Raw genomic sequence first — 24,861 nt, forward strand, 5'->3', positions numbered from 1 at the left:
ATCCGCTGCCAAAGCCTGTCTGTTCCCTGAAATGTCCTTGCTGTTCCTATCCGCAGAGGCTTTCTACAGCAGTTCCCGAAAAGCCCTCGGGGATGGAACTTGGGGGCTTCCAGCCCACAGTGAGGACGCGCCGCCGTGGGAGGCGGAGGTGGGGAGGAGCTGGAGGGCCGGCGTGACTTTGGCCTGTGGTCTGAGCTGGTACCGTGAGAGCCCTGCCAAGAGCAAACCCCGCCCCCACCACTGTTCCCCTCCCCCGGATTGCACAGGAACCCGGGGCAGTGGACCCCTCATTTCCAAACCCCGAACACCTGGGCTCCGAGTCAGGCTGCTGGGCGGGGTCGGGCGACGACTGCCCCCTAGCTGGAAGGCACACCAGCTCCCACCCTCCCGGGGTGCCCTCTGACCCGGAGGAGAGGACTCCAGATCTCGGGTAACAATGGAGCCCGCGGCGCGCGGCGGGCACCCGAGCACGCCAGGCGCCCAGCAGCGCGCCCCTTTACCGGGCAGGGAGGCCGGGTGGGGCTGCAGCACAGCCTCGCCCGCGCGAATCTACTGACTCGGCTCTACGTGGCAGCGACACTGCCGACCCTCGCCCGGCTCCGGGGTGCGTCCCCCACCCCTGCCGAGCTTTCCTCAGCCCCTCCGGGCCTGACCCGCAGCGTCCAGGAGCGCCCTGCTGCTCCTGCCCCAGGTCACACTACCCGGCCGCCCCGGCCGCCTCCCGGGCGTTCGGAGTTGGGAGCAGCAGCCGCTACCTCCCGCGCGCCCCGCACGCCTCGGCGGCGGATCCCCAAGATCCTGGGCGAGCTGCCTCGCTCTCCCCCGGGGGTCCGAGCGAGCACGCCGAGGTGGGCTAGCTCGACCCTGGCGCTGCCACCGACCTCTACGCCCAGTCCCCCAAACACACCCGCCAGCCCGCCCTGGGCGCGGACCCCCGGCGCCTCCCTTCCCGGGAAGGTCCCAGCAGGGCCTGCGGGAGAGACGGACAGACGCACGGGGAACGCACACGGAGGGAAACTAGTTCCTCCCCGTCTCCTGTCAGGCCATTGCTGGCGAGCCCGTGCGGGGAGAGGGGCGGGAGGAAGCGAGGGAAGGGCTCCAGAAGGGGAGGGGAGGAGGAGGTGGGGGAAGCAGGGGTGCAGTTGGTGGAACTCCGCCGTCTCCCGCTCATCTTTTCATTGCTTGCTCCTCTCCTTCGCGCAGACACCTCGGACCTCCCCTGGGCGCCAGCTCCTCGGCTCCAGCGGGTCCAGAAACAAGCCGGATTTTTTTTTTTTTTTTTTTCTTTCTGGAAATTGGCGTTGGTGTTCGTTTCTCTACGTCCCTCCTCCTCCCACCACCACCACCCCCCCCCCTTTTTTTTTTTTTTTTTTTTTGAGACATGGCCCGGGCAGTGGCTCCTGGAAGAGGAACAAGTGTGGGAAAAGAGAGAGGAAACCGGAGCTAAATGACAGGATGCAGGCGACTTGAGACACAAAAAGAGGAGGGTTTCTCTCGCATCACGGCATTGCCTCGCCGCTTTCCTTTCTCCAAGACGGACTGAGGATTTTACAGCTCTGGGAGGAGTGGAAGCGCTCCGGATTGTTGAGATCGCCCCGGTGCTCTGTTTTCCCTGCACGTTCGGTTCTCCCGCGTCTGCCCGGGAACCCAGCGAAGGGAGGATGGAGAGGGGGCTGCCGCTCCTGTGCGCCGCGCTCGCCCTGGTCCTCTCGGCGGCCGGCGCTTTTCGCAACGGTAAGTGACAGGCGGAGACGCGCGGCCACAGGGGTGAACCCGGCTCCAGGCTGCCCGCGTCCGGACCCCGGACCCGCGCCCAGTTGCCGGGATCCACCGGGGAGAGCCGCCTCCTGGGCGAAGGAAACTTTTATCCAGGCGGAGAAATCAAGCAATAAGATAAGTCTGTGTAGGGCAGGGAGATTTCAAGTGCTCTGACTTCCTCCTGAAGTTGGTTGTTTGGCCGTGGAGGTTTTCCTACCTCTGCTACAAGGCAGAACTGCTTACCTTCCCAGAGCAGCACACCACCAATTATCTTAATAATGTTTCCTCCCAAAGGCAATTAGATGAGACTCCCTTTCAAAAATCTGATGGCTGTTGAAAGTTAATGAACACTTTACCAGGAGAACTTCCTGGTTCTCGAGCAGCTCCCCCGAACTGTTTCCTCTGGTGGGTGCCTGCAGGAGATAGCGGTTTGCTGGTGGATGTAACTCCCTCCTCCGCTTTTGTAAATGGCCCTGATCCGTCTGGAGTATGAATGAAAGTTACATCGTGTCAATAAAGGAATCTGATATATACAGTGTAAGGCACCAGGATATCTGAAAATCCCCAACCTAGTTGCAGCTTCCACTTAGCTTTTAAAACCACTCACTGTTAAGTAAATGGAAGACCGTGCTGGGTTATAAACAGTATCCTGTAACCTAAATAATGTGTTTTAAAATGGGATCTGGTTGTAGGCATGTTTGACTTACACTGTAAAGTAGGTGGAAGCAAGGGGATGGCATTATCTTTACAGTAAGTCTTCAGCAATTACTATTAACTAATTATCAAATATTTACTTTTGTCTGGCTTAGATTTCAATCAGAGTAATTAGAAAGAAAGACCATCCGCTACTTACGGTGGTATATTGCTTTAATAAGAGACCACAAGTGGAGGAGTTCATACCGAGAGGAATGTAAATCACATCTTTACGATGGAAGTTAATCTTTCTAATATGCTTTTTGGAGGTTTCGTGATTGAAGCAATAGATTTCCCCAACAGCTACCAAGCAGTGTTCTAAAAGATACACTTGGAAGCAAAAAAAGCACACACACAATTGTGAATGTGGAGTTCAATTTATTAATGAACCTCGGATGATGGCATCTTTCTATAGTCTGGCAGGGAACGAAATAACATTCACCTCCAATTGAAAGAGCTCAAGTGGTTAGACTTTAGAAATTACAGTAACCCAAACTCTGCCTCCACAACTCCGGAGATTAAATCGGTGGTGGCGTTCATAGGATGGATTTGAAATCCAATGCGAATAGCTTTCAGACTTTAGGTTGTGAGCTCCATATGTCTGTGTGTGTGAGTGTATGTGTATGTACATACATAAGAAATATATATACTTCTTAATTTTCTTAGCAGAAATCTGGGGAATGCTGAGACCCTGAGCTTCATTTGGTGACTTGACTAGTTAAACCCATGTTGCTGTGTTTGCAGTGACCAGAGCCAGTTAATGCCTCTGTAGCTCAACAGACCTCTTCCAGCCATGTCCACCTCCTCCGAGTACCAGTGTCTGCTAAATTAATTCATTAACCTTATTTAGGACTAATGGTCCAGAATCATTAGAAACTGCTCTTTCTTAATCAACTGTTAGAGAGATTTAACAGAGCCAGGGAGTCTAGGAGTCCGCATTATCTTATTACACTGTCACTTTCTCAGAAGTCACAGATTAAAGAGCTCTGGTGTGGTACCAAATCCACCTAAATGTCTTCTGAAGTGACTCTGTCGAGTGGCTACAAGCAGTGCTGTTTTATTTCACCCGTCTAACAGATGCCAGACACTGCCATGATGTTTGTACAGAGCTGGAGGAGACTTAATGAGATGGGGTCGCTTTCCAAGTTTTCTACACATTTAAAATAATGCAAGAGCCTCGGCAGAATCACATAACAGAGTCCAATATGATCATTAGCTGAGATTCTGAACTCCGGTTACAACATCATTTCTTCTTGGCAAACCTTAAGCTTCTAAAAGCCAAGGCAAAGGAAACCCATATAAGGCTACCCCCAGTCTAAGAAACAAAGTCAAAAACATCTAGCAATTGAGAAAAACAATGTAATTTATATTGTCTTCTTTTTAATTTATGGGAAATGATTTCTGTAATGCATGTAGCTTTATACATTTTTGATGTGCACTTCATCTTTCATTTCCATTTGACCTGGTTTTCCTGTAATAAAATTCTGTAGATTTATAAATTCATGCTGAGAGCAAAGAATGCCATTCTCTTTCCACAGGGAATCTATTAGATGCAATATTAAAATCTATATATACCATTACTGAAAATTTGTGATTGATAGGCTTATATATTTCACTGCTTTCATACCTGTTCCTCTTACATAGTTTATGCACCAAATTTTTATTGCTCGAAATAAGCATCAATAAATGTGGCAGCATTGCAGGCTGAGGCTCTCCAATATGAAATCCATCATTAAAAGTGACAATGAGGGTCCCCACTGAACAATAAAGCAGCCCAGAGACTGGTTTCTTTGGCTCTCAGTGAATCACTTTGGCTCTTGGGTTTTTTGAAAGGAGGGCCCAAAACTTGTTAGCTCACCTTTCCTAAACTGTGACAGTATAGCTCATCCTATGTGATACCCAGACCTCCATGTGGTGGAGCTTTTTTCCACCATGTAGGTAATTAGAATTAATGCTGTGTAGCTATTTATTTTTCTTTCTGCCCAGTTACTTTGATCTGGTCTCCAAGACTGAGCAACCTTGGAGCAGTAGAGCAGAATTATTTCTGCTTCACCACATATACTTTGTTCTCTGATGATCTGGATCTCAAAAGCAGAGATAACTCAAAATCACTTAGATTTATGGGCAGATAAAACAACAACAACAAAAGGTTTGGCTTTAAGCCAGTTGAAATCCTGGATGACAATCCCCACTGATCAATGACACAGACCAGGCTTATCATCAAAAAGCAACACAAAGGGTCAAATAGCATCTTTTAGTCGCCTTCACTTAGAACTCACTCCTTAATGCGATTACACTTCTGGGGGGATAATTAAGTCTAGCAGAAGCTCCCTGGGGACCATGTTAACATCCATTGAGGGGACTTAATGTTTTTAATGCTGGAAGACCTTTTTCTTGGGAGGGAACTTTGCGTGGGGGGAGGGGGTCCTATCAGCTCTCAGGCCACTTTCCTCCTGAACCGACTTCCTGAGATCAAAGAGTGTCCTTTGGTGGTGTGTTGGTATCGGCGCCACCTGAAGGACCTGCAAGCGCCTCTTGGAGCTCCCCTTAAAAAGTTATGGAACGTTTAATAACCGGTCATTTATATGTAAATTTAGAATACCTAACTGGTTGTCAGGAAAAGGTCTACTAAAGTATTATTTTTATTGCAGATAAATGTGGAGATACTATAAAAATTGAAAGCCCCGGGTACCTTACATCTCCTGGTTATCCTCATTCTTATCACCCAAGTGAAAAATGTGAATGGCTGATTCAGGCTCCTGACCCATATCAGAGAATTATGATTAACTTCAACCCTCACTTCGATTTGGAAGACAGAGACTGCAAGTAAGTGAGAATGTTTGAACAGGGCGCCACAGCACCATCTAGTGGGCGCAGGTGTCTATGGGGGGAAAGTCTGTGAACCACCTAGAATGTAAATGGATCCAGGAGGGATTCTGATCTAGGCCAGATCATGTGTCAATGGTATGGAAATTAAATTATGTTAAGTGATTTCTGAGTGCCCTAAACCAGGGAGATTATATTTAAATGTGTAATTTCTCATATTCTTTTTCCTGTTAACACTTTTGGTTTTGGAACTCTTTTGTTGAGAAGTGTGTATATATGTGTCTTTTTTTCCTGGAAAGGTGAAGAATTAGAAACCCAAACTCTCACTTGATTTCTTATTAAATATCGTAGGTCACTCTCATATAGTGCATTGGCAGACGGGTATTGAGGTCAGGTATTTTTTTTAAACCAATCTGGGGCATGTTTTGTGATCTAAGAACTGTGTTTATCTTACTGAGTTTGACATGACCAAAGCAAATTGTCATTGAAAAAAAAATGAGGACTATAGGGTAAGTCTAATGAGGGATTTTTATAGTAGATTAATGATTGCAAGTCTCTTATGGAAAATGCTGAAAGAACTGTTAATTCACGATGAATATAATGTTTGTTCATGTGCTTTAGCATTCCTATCTCCTTCTATGGTTAAGTTACTAAGCATCAACTTATACCAGGTTTCATTATTATGAAAACATCCTCACTACAGGGACAGTCTAAATTATATTTCCTCACTTCGTATGAAAGAACTGTGTGTAGGTTTTGCTTTCCACAGTTGGAAAGTATGTTTTAACATTGCAAGCGGCAGTCCACTCGGATCCAAATTTGCTTTTCTCACTGGACATCCACGCAGCAGACCACCTGTCTCTGTCTTATCTATGTCCTCCTGTTCTGGCACACTGCACATGGTGTACTCTCCAGAGACTTGAACCTGAATATCAACCTTCAGTGATGTTTAGATATATAAATAGTTTTAGCAAAGGAAAGTAATCTATTTAAATCTCATTTCTAAAGTGTTTCTCAAAGACTGATATGTTTTCCCAAGTTTTAAAATGAGTCAGTTTCATTATTTAAAATATTTTCTTTGCCAACACATAACCCTTTTAGAGAAGAAAAGAATAGTATGAAAATATTCCCACCTGCAAGAAGTCCTCAAGAACCTGTTGGTTTGGTGGGGTAAACTAGTTTTTCATGGTCAGGGAGATGAGGTCATCTGATTAATTCAACATCTGATGCCTGGAGAATTAGCATACATTCATGTCCTGGTGGTCAATTTCCAAATAATTGGTGGAACACTACAGCAGGTAAAATTATGCCAATTTCAGTTGATTCTTTCTTCTGTGATTCAGAAGTGCTTCATGGCATTATATTGACTTTTTAATCTTGTGTGAAAGTTGCCATTAATAGAGTGTTCCAGTAACTTCTTGGAAACAGGGAATTTGTTTGTTTGTTTGTTTTGGCCAGTATTCTGTATTGTGGTTTTTACAATGTCAATCACCTAGACAAACTGGAGACTTGTTTTCCATTTCATTTTATTTTGTTTTGTTTTATGTTTTGCATTTTGCCAATACTTAAACTGTTATAGGAGATATTTTTAAGAAACTCTGGTAAAACATACTCAAGTAATAATATTATTCCTCAAAATAAGGTGCTATTAGATTTCAGTAAACTCATGCTTACTAATTCCTGATCTGAGAGTTTTGACCATGTATATATGTAATATAATAGTTAAAGAATTCAGAATAGTTATTAGCAGTGGTGTGCTGGTCAATGTTAACAACTGGATCTAGGGAGGGGATAGGTCAAGTCCTGATCTGTGATACTTGCCGATTTCTGTAGTGTAAATATTCCCACCATGGCCAGTTTCAAACTACAGTGATGTCACTGTGCACAGACTTGCAAAGAAGTGTGTACATCTGGTTCTAATGAGCTGGTGTGAGCTGGCTCCAGCACCCAACTGCATAGGAGTGTAAGAAGGGGAAGCCAGTTGAATGAGATAATGTGTGTAAAGTGTTTACAAGTGTCTGGCACACAGCAAGCCTTAAATAATTCTCTGCCATATCATGATGTGAGGTAGAGTATGGTAGGATGGGGGGAGCAAACTTTTTTGTTAGTTTTGTTATTTAAAGATGATTAAAAAGGGATAATTATAACTCAGAGTAAGGGGCCATTTAAGTGATATCAGCAAGAAGCTGACAAGGCCAAGAAGATTGTTTCTTTAATTAGGATGGTGAGTTTTGTTTTTGTTTTTTAATGCTACAGAATAAGGTGGTTTTTTAATTGTAGCAAGTGAGTATTTGTTCTCTGTGAAGGATCCATCTCCTGCCGAGTCTTGAAGGCTGATACATTTAGCTTGATGTGGTCAGTGGAGATTATGGCCCTGGAAAATACCTTTGTGCCATGTTTCCAAGTGGTGCTCCCTGATTGTTTTATCAATGAAAATTCCAAAAATGATATAGGAAGACCAACTTAAGACATTTGCCATCACTATCTTTCCTGACTGGTCCACATGACTCCTGGTTATTGTTGAAGGTTGCAGCTGAAAATTCTACACATGTGGTGCAATTATCTCCTTTTGGTTGTGAGAAGAATCCACAGCTTTAAAATCTACAGGTGGTTAGAATTCCCTAGCAAAATGGAAAGCACCAGAAACTCCTGTAGGAATAAATTCATAGACTTCCAAAGTTTATGTTGGATGTGCAAAAGTATAGATTTTGGGGTTTTGGTGGATTGTGAGGTTTTTAAGTTTATATTAAGCTACTTCCAAAAATGTATTTGAGATGACACATCACGTTCAGAGAACTGGTAAGCTTTTACTTATCATTTCTGTTAAGAACAAGCCGTTTGTCTTATTTGAGATATTTAATGTCTTTCCCTGTCTCTGCTATATTATATGTCTAATAGCAGTAAAAAGTACTTGCTGTTCCCGTTTTATAGTAAGATAAAATAGGGTAGTGGATATGAAAGCCCTTTGAAAAGCTAGAAGCTCCTCTCAGAAGCAGTTATTATCATTCTTAGGATATCTTTAACAACTTGGTGATTGTTAGAATATTTGGACATAGGAAACTAAGCAAACTAAATATGTTAATCCAATAATGGGGATGATCTGCATATAATACATCCCGCATTTCTCTTGAAACTGTCGGTATTTGAATAGTCAGCTTTCATAATGGGAAAGCTCAAGAAATTGATTCCTTCACAATTTGCTTATTGCAAAACATCCTGGAGACCCAATTAAACAATTGTTTCTTAGAGTGTAGGAATAAATAAGTAATTAAATAGCCAAGCTCTGGTAGGAAAAATATTTTAATTTCTATTTATTGTTTTCTTTATCATGAAATTAAAATATTCTCTCATAATTTTAACCATACAGTGAAATGCACACAATCACAAATTTTCATGTGAAGAACACCAGGACTGGCCCAGTACATAATTAACCTGTGCTAACCTGACAAAAAGGTTTTTACGGTGGATGTAGGGGTGGGGGAGGGGGGGAGAAAGCAGACTAGCTAACTAGTCTGCCTGGTTTTATTGTGATGTTGATACCAGAGGTGGCTATAGAATGTTCTGAATGGAGAAGAAAAGGAGGAATCTGATTTCTCTCTTTTGCACCAGCAAACTCCTCCATGCTTGTGAAGTGTCAAAGCAGAGTTAAAAGCAGAAAAGAAAGAAAAACCCACCTGCAGAGTGTTGGTCAGAAGGCAGTGTTCATTGTGCATTGAAAATGGTTTTCAGTACTTACGCTGAGCTGGTAGGGTCTTACTCCACTGGAGTTTCCTTCGGTGGTAAAGCGGCCATCTTGACTCTCATAAAACTTTATATCTGCATAATAAACAAGAATGTCATTGATACAGTAGTTAGAATTTATGGAGCTTTTCCGGTTTCCCAGCAATGCAAACTATCAGCATGATAATTTATAATGGTTTGTGACAAATACTGCTGAGCAAAGAGGTGTGTGGTTACATTCAGATCAGATGTCATCTGGGGAGCAATAAAAATTTCACAGACATTGGGTTAAAAACATTAGGAAAATGAACGTGAAGCTCCAGAAAGAGAGTCTAAAAAGGTGGTGGTGTTGGGGGAGAAGGGAGGTCTTCTGAGTGACAACTTCCTGACTTCACTGCCTGATTTGTCAGGGCTGTTTCGTAGGATTTCACCAAGACGCAAGGCTATAACATCCCATAAATGCTTTTCTATCATTTAGATTTGTAGCCTTTTCTTTGTGTAACCAATAACTTGGTGTCTTTTTCTTAATTCAGTGCAATCAAAGGAAGATTTCACTCTTGTAACTTCATATGAAGTTTAAACACAATAAAACTGTAATTAAATAGAGACGATACTCAAGTTTGGGGATTTTGTTGGAATAAATCACACATTGTCTTTAATGCTACTTTTAAAATTTCCTAAGCTGTCATAAACTTTGAAACACCATTTATTTTTCATAGACTATAAACTCACTGAATGAAAATTAATCTTCCCTTAGTTCCTCAAATCTGATTATTCCTGAAAATGTAATTATACAATGGTAACTTTGTTGTTTATAGGGAATTTGGGGACTATAAGTTCCATTTTTGGTTTCCCTAAGTTATATTTTTTGTTTTGATCTTTACTTTGTTCAGCATGGATTTTTGCATTAATTTTAATTTTGTTAAATTGCATTAAAGTATTATTTATCCTGATTAGTGAGTGTTTTTGTATCTGAGGCATGGGCGTACCCCTAGTCCTAGCCTTGGGGTTTACAGCATCACTTAGACCAAAGCAAACAAAGATTTTGTTTTATGGAAAACAGTGGGTATTTTTTGCCAAAGTAATTCTCTTTTTTCTATACTAAGTATAAAAGTATATTAAATTATCATCTATATCTAGAAAAATATACAAAGTAAGTGTAACATTTGATACAATTTTACAAAGTGAGCACACCCATGGAACCGAACCAGAGCAAACATGTCCAGCTTCCTAGGAAGAGGCCACCCCCGTCCGCTTTAAGTCTCTGACCTTTGGCCTCAAGGGCAGCTGCCATCCTGACTTGTGTGATTCCATTTTTATAAATTTCAAAATCAGACAAAACTCATCTATAGTCTTGAAGTCTGGATGTACTATCCTTTGAAGATCGCCAAACTCTTTGGAATGGGGATAGAAAAAAATGTGTACTGTTCTAATCCCAAAACAGTCTTACTGAAGCATTTTTTTCTAATTGTTTTTCGGTGACTACTATAGAAATATAGTTCTTGCTTATACTACAGTTATGTTAAAATAAACACAAAGTTTTTGGTCCAAGAGCCTGCTTTTTACGCCAGGCAAATTCAGAGCGATCTTCCTTTGCTTTATTTTTCCTCATCTTTTCATTGCTGATTTTGATCTCAAGTAACTTCCCAACATGGGCAACGTGAGAGGCACCACCACCAAGCTAAATTCAATTAAAAAACTATTAAATGGGTAAAAATGAACTCTTCTCAGAACAGCGGAGGTCAGTGTGGTTGCTACCACCTGCAGCATCCTTGGTTGCTGCTCAAGCAGATAATTATCTACTTTCTTCCTTTTGATTTCTTTCCGCATTAGCACTGATTTAATTTGAACAGAACTCCATGTGTTTAATAAAATTAATTTCCTTTATTATTTCTTCCTATAAGCAATCACATTGGATCATAATGAATTTTGAGTATTACAAGGTTGTTGTGTGTTGGGCATTTCTGTAATTTGAAAGAAGCAACCTTTATGAGAAGATTAGTTGAAATCTTATCCAATTGAATCAACATGTGCATGGCATTTCCAACCAGATTTCACTTTGGGGAGGCGGCACTTCAAAATTGATCCAAGGGAGACATATGCCTGCAGCCGGCATGCGTATTATCAGCTCCTTTCCTTCCAGCATAAAACGTGATACTTGTATGCGTGCTGACATCCTTCGGAGAAGCACATACACAAACACATATGTGTGTGTGTGTGCTTGTGAGGGAGACTATAAAATAGACTTAACTAATGGTCGTTGTAGTATTCATCAAGGCTGATCATTAAGCCTGAAGAAAAACAAGAGACAAGATTAGTGTTCAGATCAGGTTCCAAATGCCTCTTAATTGGGCGTTTGTAATCAATCCTGACTGTAGGAGTCAGTGACCTGGCAGAACATAGCACCTCCAAAGAAGACTTTTCCTGCTCTTCTCTGGTTGATTGAACTGTGTCCAGTATCCAGGTCAGTTAGGATGACACAAGGTCGGGACAACCCTCAGATTGGCTGTGAAGCACACCAAACACATTATGATGGCTTATGGCTGAAGTCATTTAGTCTTTACAGATAGCACAGAAGGTGAACTGCTTTCATTCAGAATTCTACTAAATTCTGCAGAAGCACGGAGAGGAAAAAAAAAAAAAATCTTTTGGCCTCTGTCCATTCAATTGCTTGTAACATAGTTTTTCTCCTCATCAAGCCCAGGTCTGTATTGCACATATCTTATATCGTATTTATGGTCAACGTGTTTTTTCTCCTTTAATTTAAATCATCAAAAGAATATTTATTTATTAGTTTTTAAACTTTTTTTATTTTAATGTTTTAAACTTTTAATTTTATATTGGAGTATAGCTGATTAACAATGTTGTGATAGTTTCAGGTGACAGCAAAGCGACTCAGCCATACATATACGTGTATCCATTCTCCCCCAGACTCCCCTCCCATCCAGGCTGCCACTTGACATTGATAGAAAGGAGTCTTCGTGGCTGGTTCTTGCTGCTTAGTTCTCTGTGGTGTGGCTGCCATGTGCTCAGTAAACACTCTGTGCTGCATCTGACTTCATTTCACTTAATCTTTTTATCATCCCTGTTTTGCAGATGATAGCCCTGAGGCTTAGAAAAGTGAAATTAACTGACCCCAAAGGCTCAGCTGCTGCACCAAACATCTTTCCATCTTTGTGATCGAAAGGGCTTGGGATATACTTTTTGAATGGGAAAATTCGAATGAAATACCCCTAGACTACTTTTTATTCAGCAGCCATATTCTTCTATGAAACACACAAAAATTTAAATACAAACCAGCTGATTCTGAGGAAGGACTTAATTTTTAAACTCTTAGTTTGGATTCAGTGAAGCCTTGTGCCCAGAAACTTCCAACAAATTGATGATTTTCCACTGAGTCAAAACTTGTCTTAGCAATGAAATTTGCGGTGGGATGCGGCAGGGGGAGTATCTGAATTCTGGCTCCTTCGGCTGATGGAGTTTGAAAACACAAAACACACATAAATACAATATTTATTTGAAGGCCTGGTAACCAGGCTGCACAAAGTTTCCATTTATACAGTTAGTTCAAGGGGCATATGAGATACCAGCTGTATACCAGCTCCTCACAAGCCCAGGAGTAAGAAGACTGGGTTCTCTTGCAAACACCCCTCATTCACTTAATTTCAGGCAAATAGCAAGAAAATTTTGCTTTCCCACAGCTCCCCTATTTGTAAGATTTCGATACTTGTGTTGGCCACTGTGACTCTGTAAGGGTTAAAGAGAGAATGTTTGCTCAAGGCACTGAGTCCCTATGAGAAACAGAAGAGTGTTTTTTGAGAAGAAACCAATGCTCCGGAGTATTTTGTTTCTATCTGTTCAGACACTTGTACAAGCAGCCGGACAGGTTGGAGGTGATGGCTTGTTGCTTCTGTGATAGATTGGCATGTCACAGAGAGCACAGCCAAGTCCCGTCTGAAAGAGGATGCTGAATGTCTCCCCATTAGAGTTCTTACATTTCTTTAGAACAGCCAGAGGAGGCAAAGGCCAGTCAGTGTAGTCACGATTTCAAGTCCTCATCTGACTCTGTAACCACCAGATGCTGTGAGCAGGCCAGCTATTGTGTAAGATACCCTTGGTCAGTGAAATGGCACGGAAAAAGTTAAGATGTGGTCAAAATCTTAGTCCTGGCTAGATAGCTTTACAAAATTAGAAAGCACTAAATTTCCAAATCTAAAGAAAAAGGAACACTCTTGACTCAAAGACAATGAAGGACACGGAGCCCCACAAACTTGGTGGCACTGGGTTGACTTGGTCTGATTCAGGATTATGTAGGTTTTTTAGGTGTAGTAGCACCTACAAGGGGTAGCCCATAACTTGATTTTTCATCGAAGGTTGTTGACATTAAGCTGAGGGAAGGGGCGGGGGGTAGGGGGAGTTAGCACTGATTGGAAGTTTCCTTTTTTTTTTTTCCAAGGAAAATAATTTGCATTTTCCTTACCTTTTATTCCAGTGCCAATTTCTTTGTCCCTGGCTGAGGCCACTACTGAGTAACTGTTAGGCTACACTGGTTCAGTCCTTCAAAGCACATCCTCATTTCCCTCTGTAGCTGTGCTAGCATCATGCCTGATGTGTGTGTTAGCTCATTAACACGAACTGGGGATTTCTGATTGTCAGGGGACCATGTTAGCAGCTCCCTGTGAAAAAGTGCTCTGGTGAGAATTAGGGACATGGGTTATAATTGCCCCTCTGCCGTGCATTCCCATCTATGAGACAGAACACAGGTCATACAGCTGGGTTGCAATCTATGAATGGCTTGGTTATGCCACCATTAATACTGTGGTTTGACAGTGTTAACCAGCATGGCTCAGGGAGACGGAAATACATCAAGGTCTGTGTCTACCTAGACACAGCTTCAATTAATCTTTTTCCTTCTCTTTCTGAAGAAAACAAAATGCTTTCCTTTCTCTCCCAATCTTAATAACACAACGTGGATGAGATAATGTAGGTGGAAATATCTTAGGAATACAAGATAAATATGTTAAATAAAGCCTAGGTATTACTCTAACAGGAACTGCATCCGCAGGTTTTCTTCCTTAAAATAAGTTCAGACTGTAAACAATAAAGTCTGCATCCTTGGGAGGAGACACATAAATATTTCAAGAGCACGGCACACATCCACAATAGAGATGGTATCTCATGCTCAACGTGTATTCAGCCAACAAGAATTTCTGAATGTTCTTATAATAAATTGGCTGGTTAAGTGTGTCATAATTGCAGTCTTCTAAAAATCTACACTACTGTATATAAAATAGGTAACTAATAAGGACCTAATGTATAGCACAGGGAACTCTTCTCAATACTCTGTAATGACCTATATTGGAAAAGAATTTTTTTTTTAATTTTTTATTTATTATTTATTTATTATGTTTATTTTTGGCTGTGTTGGGTCTTCGTTTCTGTGTGAGGGTTTTCTCCAGTTGCGGCGAGTGGGGGCCACTCTTCATCGCGGTGCGCGGGCCTCTCACTATCGCGGCCTCTCTTGTTGCAGAGCACAGGCTCCAGACGCGCAGGCTCAGTAGTTGTGGTGCACGGGCTTAGTTGCTCCGCGGCATGTGGGATCTTCCCAGACCAAGGCTCGAACCCGTGTCCCCTGCATTGGCAGGCAGATTCTCAACCACTGCGCCACCAGGGAAGCCCTGGAAAAGAATTTTTAAAAGAGTAGGTATATGTACATGTATAACTGATTCACTTTGCTGTACAGCAGAAACTAACACAACATTTAAAATCAACTATACTCCAAAAAAAGTTTTTTTAAGTAAAAAATGAAAATCTGGATGGGTGGAGTTTCTGGAAAATTCAAGGAAGATGCTATCTCAGTGTCACAAACTTGATAATAGCATTAATGGCCTTTAAAGAGCCATTATTTGCCAAGGTGTGCCTTCGGACTTATAAATATATTCAGTACAATCCAATGGGAAACCAGCCCATCCTTTAAGGCGGGAGCCAGTGTCATGGTGGTTATTACAACAGGGATATCCGTTCTTCCCAATCAGTGAAACCTAATATTGCCATTACAGTTGTGTCCAAGAGAGAGGAAACTACATGGATTTTGTATTATAAATTCATAGTGAAAAGCAGCTGGGAAAATCAGTGTTTTAAAACTGATGGTCCCTTCCATCCTCCCCGCTTTCCCTCAGTTTCTAGCAGCCTCAGCCCCTTTCACCTTGCCGTCTTCTTCCCCCCATTTCTGGTTAGGACAGATTTCCCAACAGTGGGGCCGGGCAGAGGGGGTGATTCTCGGTGACCTCGAAGAAAAGCACGTCCGCAGGAAGGCCCTTAGGATAGTGGCTGAGAAGAGATTACTATTTTAGACTCTTCTCGCCACCTCACCCTCAAGAATGGTCGTATGTGATAAAAGTGATGTCTGCAGCCTCTCAGAGATCCCCCAGCACTGTTTTCCTTTGAAATGACCACAGCTGTGTATGGCTGGGGGTCCAGCAGAAGGACTTTTCTTTCTTTCTTGTGGGACCTTGTGGGCCTCCCCGGTCCAATAGATTCTGTAGGACTTTCCACTCGTGAGTAAAAGAAGCCCTCCTTGGACCTGTTACTCTTCAGACTAATCTCTCACCTCTCTCTCCCTTTCCTATGACTGCCAAGGGCTTCGAACATGGTGTCTACACCCCAGAACTCCACTTTCTCCCTTAACCCTTCTCAGCCTAAGTCCTCTCCCCTCCAGTTGACTGAATTGTTTGCGCAGATGTTAGATTCCAATGCCTATTCTCATGCCTCAAACCACTGGCCTTTTCTCGGCCTGAATTTCTTCGACCTTTGCACAACACGGCCCAGAACCCTTGAGACTCTGGGGCGTCTCTTGATTCCTATTTATCCCGCACATCAGTTTAAAGCCTCTAAATCATGTAACTACAATATCCATCGCATCTATCTTTTCTGTTATGTTTCTCCTGTTAGCACTCAAATTCCAACACTTGTTAACCAATCCCTGGTGCTGACACATTAGCCTCAGGAATGGGGTTTCCTCCTTCTCCCCCCCTGCTTAGAAACATGGAGAGTTCCCCATTCCCCCCTTGCTTCATCTGTGTTTCTCAGCCTTGAATTACGAGTTCAATTCAACTAGGAATGAAACCATGTCTCTCCCACCTGCCTCTCTGGCCTTTCTCCTGTGGTTCCCTTTTATGTTCAACCAAAGTGGCCGCCTTGGAGTTCTTCACAGTCACTCCTGCTTTCCTATCCCATGCCTCTTCACGGGCTGTTTCCTTCCCAGACGGACGAGGGGTCGGTGCCTTACACAGACCTGCGTCTCCCTGTCAACGTGTGGCCCATCATCTGGCCGTACCCGCAGTGATGCTTCCTTCTGAACGCCATTTCTGATGAAACGTGGTCTCTTCCTCTGTCCTTGGACACACCCCCAAGACCTATGTTTAGGCATCACTCAACGTTCCTTCCAGTATTCTGTGTTTGGTCATAATCATTAATATTCTGCTACTGTTCACCCAGCTAGTTTGGAAGATGCTCCAGAGCAGAGGCTGAGAGTGTTTCCCAGCCCTGGTGGAGCCGCCCACAGTGCTTTGCCTGTAGAAGCTCCCCAATTAATATTTGCCCAATTGAATTGGCTGACTGACATCCTTCTCAGCGTGTTCACCTAGCGCCAAAGAACCGAGTCAGCTGCCCGGGGAAAGCTCTAACTTAACTAGACTACGAACATGCACACTTACACTTCTCATTTACAGGGTAAACCCTTCATTTTCCTGGGTAGTGGAGTCAAACTTACATGTTTCCTCCAAAAACCTCTACTTTGAAAAGCCTAGAATTTCTACATGTGAGTAGCTTTAGCTAAATCTCAAAAAAGATGCAGAGGTACCGCTTGACAGAAATCTCTTCTTTCTGTTGCACAGTCATCTCCACAACCTGATCCCCAAACTCTTGGGACTTTGTATCACAACTCTGTAAACTTTGTCTATTGTATATTACTCTCTGGGCTCACATCCAAACCACCTTTACATAAATTTCACACAAATAATTTAGAGCCTTCTTCCGTTCCAGCTGGCAACCCCAATAAATGCACGTTAACTTCACAGCAGGCTTGCTGGGGAGGACGTGGAACGTGCACTTCTCCCTTAGAAAGAGCAACACGGGATGCACCCTGTGCTGACTGTTGTAAATACGTTTGTCCACGTCACCAGGTTACAAACCAAGCCCTATGTCCTAGAGCAGCCGCGTCAAGATGCTGTCCTGGAGAGCAGACAGTCCGAGTCAGCCCAAGGCATTCGCTGAAGTGGACAGAGAGGGGTTTCAGTTGCTCCCCTGCCTCTCACCTTTCTCACCATAACAGTGTTTCCTAAGCATTTCTTAAAGCTGTGTGCCACAATAGGCAAGCGCCAACCCAAGAGGGAGGGACAAAGGAGTAGCAGGTGCATGGCCACGCCCACAACAGCAAGCACCTCAGCCACCGTGGCTAGTTTCCACATTCCTGCTGCCTCCCTGAGGCCATGACCTTACACGAGTTCTCGGGGGTATTTCTGGATGTTTGTGTGACATCTCTGGTCAGGAAACCCATAGCGCCCCTTCACTCTCACATCTCAGGTTTGTCTGCATCCAGAGAATAGAACGACTCGTATGATAAGCTCTTCCATTTCCCCGCGGGGGAAAGATGAGCTGGGGCCGAGGCAGAGGGCCAGCGGGTCATGCCCTCAGCTTGTTCTCCTTTGGGTCCGTCCTGTGTTTTCACGTTCACAGTTCCCTCCGGAGACTGGCTTAGTGGTCGGTGTGGCCTTCACACGTGATGCCTCTAGGAACCCACCGTGATCCTGAGTTCTAGAAGTGACAGCCTCCAAACAGCTGTGGGCTCGCGGGTTTCATCTTTCTGCACCTGCATTTCCTCGTCTGTAGGGTGGGAGGGATGGGTCCTGCTCAAGGAGCCCCTTTTGCCGCTAACATAGCAGAACTCAGCTTATGCAGGGGAACGCTGGTGCCTCGAGAGCAAATTCCAAACATACCTTTTCTGACCATTCAGCCTGGCCCTGATTCCCGATCCTTTCTTTGGTTTTTTAACAAGACCCACTCATCCCTCCCACTTCCCTCTCCAAGCTACCCCAGCTCAGCCCAGACCCTCCCTGCCTTTTGCAACACAGCCTCTGCCTACTGCTTTTTTTTCTCCAAGACACAGATTTCATGTCCGTTTTCTAACCCCCAATTGTGTCAGGCATTTTAAACTCTATTTTGGCCGCATTTATTCCAAGGAATCATTCACTTTTTCACCTAGACCTTAATCTTACCCATGAACAGGCCTGTTCTAGCGAATCATTTATTTAAAAGAACTAGGAAATGTGGCCTCAGAAATACTCATTTATTGTTCTGCTGTTGCTGAATATAACATTTGCAGGCTACGGAAATTCTCTGTAGGAATGAGTTGTTTGTTCTTGAAACTAGATGAACCACAGGCCAAGTTCGAAGGGTAATTTAACTGCAGTTGATAACCTGAGTATTAACCTAAACTCGGGTTTGATCACGGACACAGAAGTAGCTTTTACCTTATCTTTTTGTTCAGCATAGCTTGTTAAAATTAGATTGTAAAGAACAGAGATTACATTGGCAAAAGTACAAAGGAATGACAACAGCGATTTTGTTCATGAATCCCACCTCACTCTTTATGTCTCCATGGCAGTGTAAGCTATGTATCTATTTGTAAAACAGCCTTGAATTAAGGTGCTTATTCAGACGCCATTGTAAAAATAATTTTCTGAAATTGCGGTCTATCAACAGGAGATAAGATGGCACTTTGTTGTCGCCTGCTGAGGCCCATTATGAATATTCTATTTCAGAAGCAAATCACACTGTAAATACAATGTTCAGACTCATTTACTCCCACAATAGCATGTTTGCAAAGGTGTAATTTCATAATTTGACTTAGCATTGATAGCACTTCATCGTTTCAAAACTCTTTATAACCTCAGGTTAATTCACACATCCTTGGGAAATTGTTTATTTGTACCAGACCCATTTTAGAATGAAATCACCCAAATGTTTAAAGACTAAGCAGCTTGCCAAAGGCTGAACAGGGGCAGAGATGTGGATAAAATTTGCTGTCCTTCTGTGTTTGTCCTTTCCTTAGCACAATTGACTAGGTGCTTCTGAAGAATTTAAACACAGATGCGCTACCAATAAAGATGAATGTTAATGATTCTATTACAGGCAGGAAACTTAGTTTAAAAAAATAAGCCCAAGTCGTTCAAGATGCAAATGTAAACAGGACCTGAAATGAATGAACATACTAATTGTACTTTTCTCCTCTGTTTGGTCCTCCTGAGCCATATTTTTGTTAAAGCAAATGATCAATCGTGAACTAACATCTAAAGTTATTTAGCTAATTCCCAGCATTAATTGAAAAATGTCTAGTATTTCTAAACACCGTCCTAAAAAAAGAACTCGAACTGTCAACCCCCATTATTTTTGTCATTACAGTTTTCCTGGGCCTGACCTTGAGATTTTAAACTATTCATGTTTCTTATCAGTGTTGTCTGAGGGTTTGGTTTATGTATTGATTGCACAGGCCCTGAGATGGATGGTGAACACGAGTTCACTGTTAAACATTCATCATGACATAGACTTAGAAAAAAATACACATGGTAATAAATTCAGAACTCACAAACTTGAAAGTTGGGATAAATTCAGGCACTTTGTAAAGCGTTGTTTATTTGGACACCAGAATTCCTCCTCTAATAGCTCAACTGTTGCCTGCTACCTCATTCATTCATTCATTCACTACACATGTACTGACTACCTAGTATGTGCCGATTACTGTTTAGGTTTAGAGCATCATGCCCTGCCCTCATGGTGCTTACATTCCAGGAAGACAATGATAGACAAAGGAGAGCAGCAGCAGGAGTGTCCTTTGTGCCCTCTGTGCCCTTCCAGCTTGTGGAGCCTCATTATCTTCCCCTGCAGTTCCAAGACAGGCCCCCTGGGGACCTGGCTCTTGCACCAAACAAGATGCATGTAGAAAATGTCTGGCTGAGGCAACTGTTGGCTGAGCGTCAAGTTTCTTCCTGGCTCTGATGCTCTCGACTTGTAACCCTCTGCTGGGGCTCCAGACCTGCTTTGATTCAGCCCTCAGCTGGGCTGCTCTTGTTTCCCAAATTCACTTCATCTCCAGCCCCGAATACTTGACCGGTGATGCCTCCTCTCCACGCCTGGCACTGACTGGCTATTCTGACTTCAGGTCACGTCTTCTTTGCCTGAAATTATTGGTCCCGGTCCATCCCCGTTTCACCCTCCAGCAGGCCCTGAGTGACGGGCCTCAGGAAGCACTGGATGTGGCAGGGTGAGCATGCGGCTTCCAAAGCGTCCCAGGATGGTTTGGGGTTGCTTCAAAGTATACGTTGCCAAAAGCCAGCTCAGCAGGGCTGCTGGGGATACGGCCTCTGGGTGATTCATATACAGGAACCTCAGTGGGGACTGAACACAGTCAGCTACGACTTTGTGGAGTTGGTTTATAGCCCCACCAGCCATTTTACTGGCTCTTCAAGTGGAACAAATTCAACAGAAAGGGAAGAAAGAAGCTGTATGAGATCTTTTCTACCTCATATCCCTAGCCAGGGCATAAAAATAATAATTCTTTGATAAAAATATTAGTGACTAAGTAAATGGGTAGATGTTTCATCTTACCATTCCATCTTCATCTCTTCCCCCGAAATATCCCCATCACTCCCTGAACGTTAAGTAGTGGCAATGGAAATAGAAAGAAAGAGGTATCCTCAAGGAGACGTGGTCAGAACTTGACCAGTGATAGGATTTGAGTGGAGTTGAAGACTGGCACTTTAATGATTAAATGTCTCCATCCTCGGGTCTGAAAAAACAGTAGTACCGGTAATGTCAATAGTCAAAGAAACGAGACAGTGGGTCCCATTTCAGACATTTTGAGATGCTGTTGAAATATGCACACAAAGTTCTATTGCTTTCGAAGTAAGATGATCAAGTTCAATGCTGATAAAAAAGGGTTTGACCATTTAGTCTATTTTTTAAAATTTTATTTATTTATTTATTTATTTTTGGCTGCGTTGGGTCTTTGGTGCTGCACGTGGGCTTTCCTTAGCTGCTGCAAGCGGGGGCTACTCTTCTTTGCGGTGCGCGGGCTTCTCATTGTGGTGGCTTCTCTTGTTGCAGAGCACGGGCTCTAGGCGTGCAGGCTTCAGTAGTTGTGGCACACGGGCTCAGTAGTTGTGGCGCACAGGCTTTGTTGCACCGTGGCATGTGGGATCTTCCCGGACCAGGGATCGAACCCGTGTCCCCTGCATTGATTGGCAGGCGGATTCTTAACCACTGCGCCACCAGGGAAGTCCCCCATTTAGTCTTAAGAGAAGGAGGGTGCTAAGAATTAACTTGCCAAACCCGTTATGTCGCCATGTGGAGGGTGGCAGATATGTTTGCTCTCGCGTGATACTGCTGATTGATTAGCAGTTGCCACTTGGAGTGCATTCGAGAAAAAAGTAGCAGAATGGACTGCAGTGCCTGCCGTGGACTTGAGGAAAAAGTGGTATCACAAGGCTTACCAATCTGCCATCTTTAATCCATACGAAGGCTTACCATCACAAGGTTTACCAATCTGCCATCTTTAATCCATGCCTCTTTGGGAAATGGGCTAACCACAGAATGGCAGAGAAGAGTTTTATTTGGGACAAACATTTTTGTTAATTAAATAAAAAGGCATGCATATATATTTTTCTTGAGCACAGAGTTATCAGAAATAAATTTCAAAACCTAATTGTTTTGTAAGTCCATTGACAATTTTTGGATTAACTTCTCTGTTTTAAATGAAGTATAATGTATGTGTTCCATAGAATCACTTTTTAAAACTCAAGGTTTGCAGATTCTCTTTTTAAAAAAAAATACAATTTTTTATAGTTCTAAATAAAAATGTTCTGTGTGGCTTGGCAAACCTCATATTCTGTTTTGCACAATAGGCCTTTTATGGAGACATGTACACACACTGAGTTTGCATATGTATGAGGGAGCCATGCTGCATATTTTTCCCTTAAATAAATATTTGAAAAACACAAGAAAATAAGTCACCCATAATCCTGGCACTCAAAGACAACACTGTCTGTATTTTTCATATGTCTTTTTTCAGCCTTTTTTCTTTGCATTTAGAGATATACATATGTTTAAAAACTTGAGATGGTTCTTTATAGACACCTTTTATCCTACCATTTTCTCTAAAAATTACATTTTAAGCATTTTATGTTAGGTCCTTAAATAGTTTTTAAAACATATCTTTTATAAGTCACATGACTTTGCAAAATGAGAATTTTAACCCAAACTGCTTAGGATATTTAGATTGTTTTCAGTTACTCAGAATTACAGGCAAATGTGAACGATGCTCAGTTGTACATCTGTATGCATGTCTTTATGTATCTTTGAGAATTTCTTTATAAGAGATTCCTAGATGTATGGTTCCTGAACTGAACAATGATAGTAATAAGACTCCTGATACAAATTACCAGCTTGCTTGAGAGGGTTATTCTCAGGGATAAAGGAAGTTGGGGATGTTGACTTTAAAATTACATCTACATTTTTAAAGAAATTGATATTTTTACGACATAAATGATATTTTAAATTAGGAATTGGCACACTTTCTGCAAAGGACCAGGGAGTAAATATTTTAGGCTTCTTTGGCAAAACAATCTCAATTTCAATGACTTAACTCCTCCATTATAATGAGAAAGCAGCCATAGACAATAGGTAGATGAATGGGCATGGCTGTGTTCCAGTAAAATTTTATTTATAAAAACAGACCAACAGGGGTTGGTCAGATTTGGTCTGCAGGCCATAGTTTGCCAACCCCTGTCTTAATTGAAAATTCGGATGTTCTGTGAAAACATCTGAATTTGTGGCTATCAAAAATTGGGAGCCATGCTTTGCAGTGTTTCCTTTCTAAAGACTGGAGTTTGTAAGATTGTGAATCCCAGTTACAGACCGGGGAAGGGAGTCAATCTTCTTCTGTTGCAAGGCAATTTGGAAACTAAGCAAGGAAACTATGAATCAGCCTGTTGTTTCAACATATGTGGAGTATGGAACGGTCTATAAAGTTAGGCTTCTGTCTGCCTCTGTCAGGCAGCTGTGTCTGCCCTGCATCTTCTCTTGGCACTTTCTTGAGAAATTCACTCTGACTCCCACGGAAAGAGTCACATCTATGTATACAAATGACTTTCACTCAATATTGATTCAATCAAGGGCTCCGTCACTCATTAATTCCAGCGTTACTGCACTATTCCTAGGAAAACAAAGCTGAAGCCGGAAGGGAAAAATCTGAGAAATAACTTTGTTCTCATGGAACCTACCCAACAGGCAATATTTTTCCCAGATGTTAAGCATACAATTGCTTTTCCTTAGGTGACCCTTTGTAGAGCAGCTAAAAGACATCATTGACTACCTTTAAAAAGGTGTAAAACACTAAGGAAATACACCAAGTGTAACTGCCTAAGTAATGCTACTATGACAGAGATAATTAGCAATTATCTGTCAAAGAAACTTGTAAATTGACCAGGGGGATAAAATATGTTTTATCATGTTATTTCCCTAGTTGTCTACCTCTCTTGTGAAGGTGCTTTGAATGAAGAATCCTTCTGGCACAATGAGGATGAAGGGATGTTGCTTTCAAGGGCTGTTGGCTCTTACGTAGATGCACGCACGCACGCACACATCCTTCTGACCCCAAGAATGCAAAAGCAGCTGCCTTCATAAACACCACATCTGAGTCCAGCAGTGGTTATATGCTCATTGTTTCTGTCTCTCTTATTTATGCTAGAGAAACAATGTGAGCTTGATGTAGACAGCCCTCTGCCAATAATAGAAGTGTGTGCCCAATCAGCCCAAGCGAGTAACAAAGAGCTGGGGAAAAAATGGATTTGACCCTAGCAGATTAGTGTAAACAATAGCTTTCCTGCACACACACACATACACACACAAACCCCATATATGTATAACAGCTGTAAGTTAAAATTTTGTTTAGAAATAACTCTTTTTTACTAAAAGACCCCAAATTGTGTTCCCACCATAAGCTTCTAGTCATAATACACATTTTTAAAAATGTGTAGAAAGTTATAAACACACATCTACTGCTCGGCAACTGGCCAGGAAGATAACCCCAGATTTACATTCTGATCCTTCTATTTGATGGATGAAGAAATAGGCGTTTCAACAGTGAGTGACTTGCCCAGTGAGTGGGTCCCTGGTGCAAACTTGGTTCTCCTCATCCCCAGAACGGTGGTTCCCTTGCCTGTCCACCCTTCCTTTTCAGCTCTGGTGTGTTTCCTCTTTGTGGTTTGCTGCAGGTTGTGCACGTTCGTGACGTGGTGCTTTGGGATGCATGCACGCCCTTCTGCAGTGCGTCCTCCAAGGGGTTCAGAACTTATTCTGTGTCATCTCGAAGGGTAGAACAGGGACCAGTAGGTAGAAATTATCATCCTAATACACCATAACAAACCTCCTAACTCATAAAATATGATTTCCCAGGGATGTCCAGGTTTAATCTTGAGTTATTTTAACTTAAGAGTTTCACACATTTTTTAAATGGTCTTAGTACATTACATATGTTTGTACAAATGCAATTCAGCACATTAGAAAAGTTGTTACCCACCTAAATATGTGACAGCAAATCTTAGAAGGGAATTACCAGCGAGGTCACCCAAACCATTGATTCGTGCTACTGTCCCTGTGTGCTGTGGATTGGGCCTTTGTAACGTCACAGGCGCTCATTTGTGACCTGGCAGGACACACCATCATGGTGTGTATGGCTCTACAGCAGATCACTCTTCAGTTACAAAGAACTGATTCAATTGTTTACATTGCCTTAAGTCGTCTGGTGGT

At 42.7% G+C, this 24,861-nt stretch overlaps 1 protein-coding gene across 7 annotated transcripts in view; it reads left to right on the top strand.

The window, feature by feature from the left end:
• Positions 1-475: 475 nt before the first annotated feature.
• Positions 476-24,861, top strand: part of NRP1 (neuropilin 1) — a 137,353-nt gene continuing 112,967 nt past the window's right edge. For 2 of the 7 annotated variants that reach the window (XM_082449668.1, XM_082449671.1), the window contains exons 1-2: positions 1,107-1,734; positions 5,103-5,277. In XM_082449668.1, coding sequence (XP_082305794.1) covers positions 1,662-1,734; positions 5,103-5,277 — 248 coding nt within the window. In that variant the 5' untranslated portion in view covers positions 1,107-1,661. Of the gene's footprint in view, positions 605-1,105; positions 1,735-5,102; positions 5,278-24,861 lie in introns of those variants that run through there. The other 5 variants (XM_082449666.1, XM_082449672.1, XM_082449667.1 and 2 more) reach the window with 4 other exon arrangements.

Source organism: Balaenoptera physalus (assembly GCF_965194825.1).
Source record: "Balaenoptera physalus genome assembly, chromosome: 2".
Taxonomy (NCBI): domain Eukaryota; kingdom Metazoa; phylum Chordata; class Mammalia; order Artiodactyla; family Balaenopteridae; genus Balaenoptera; species Balaenoptera physalus.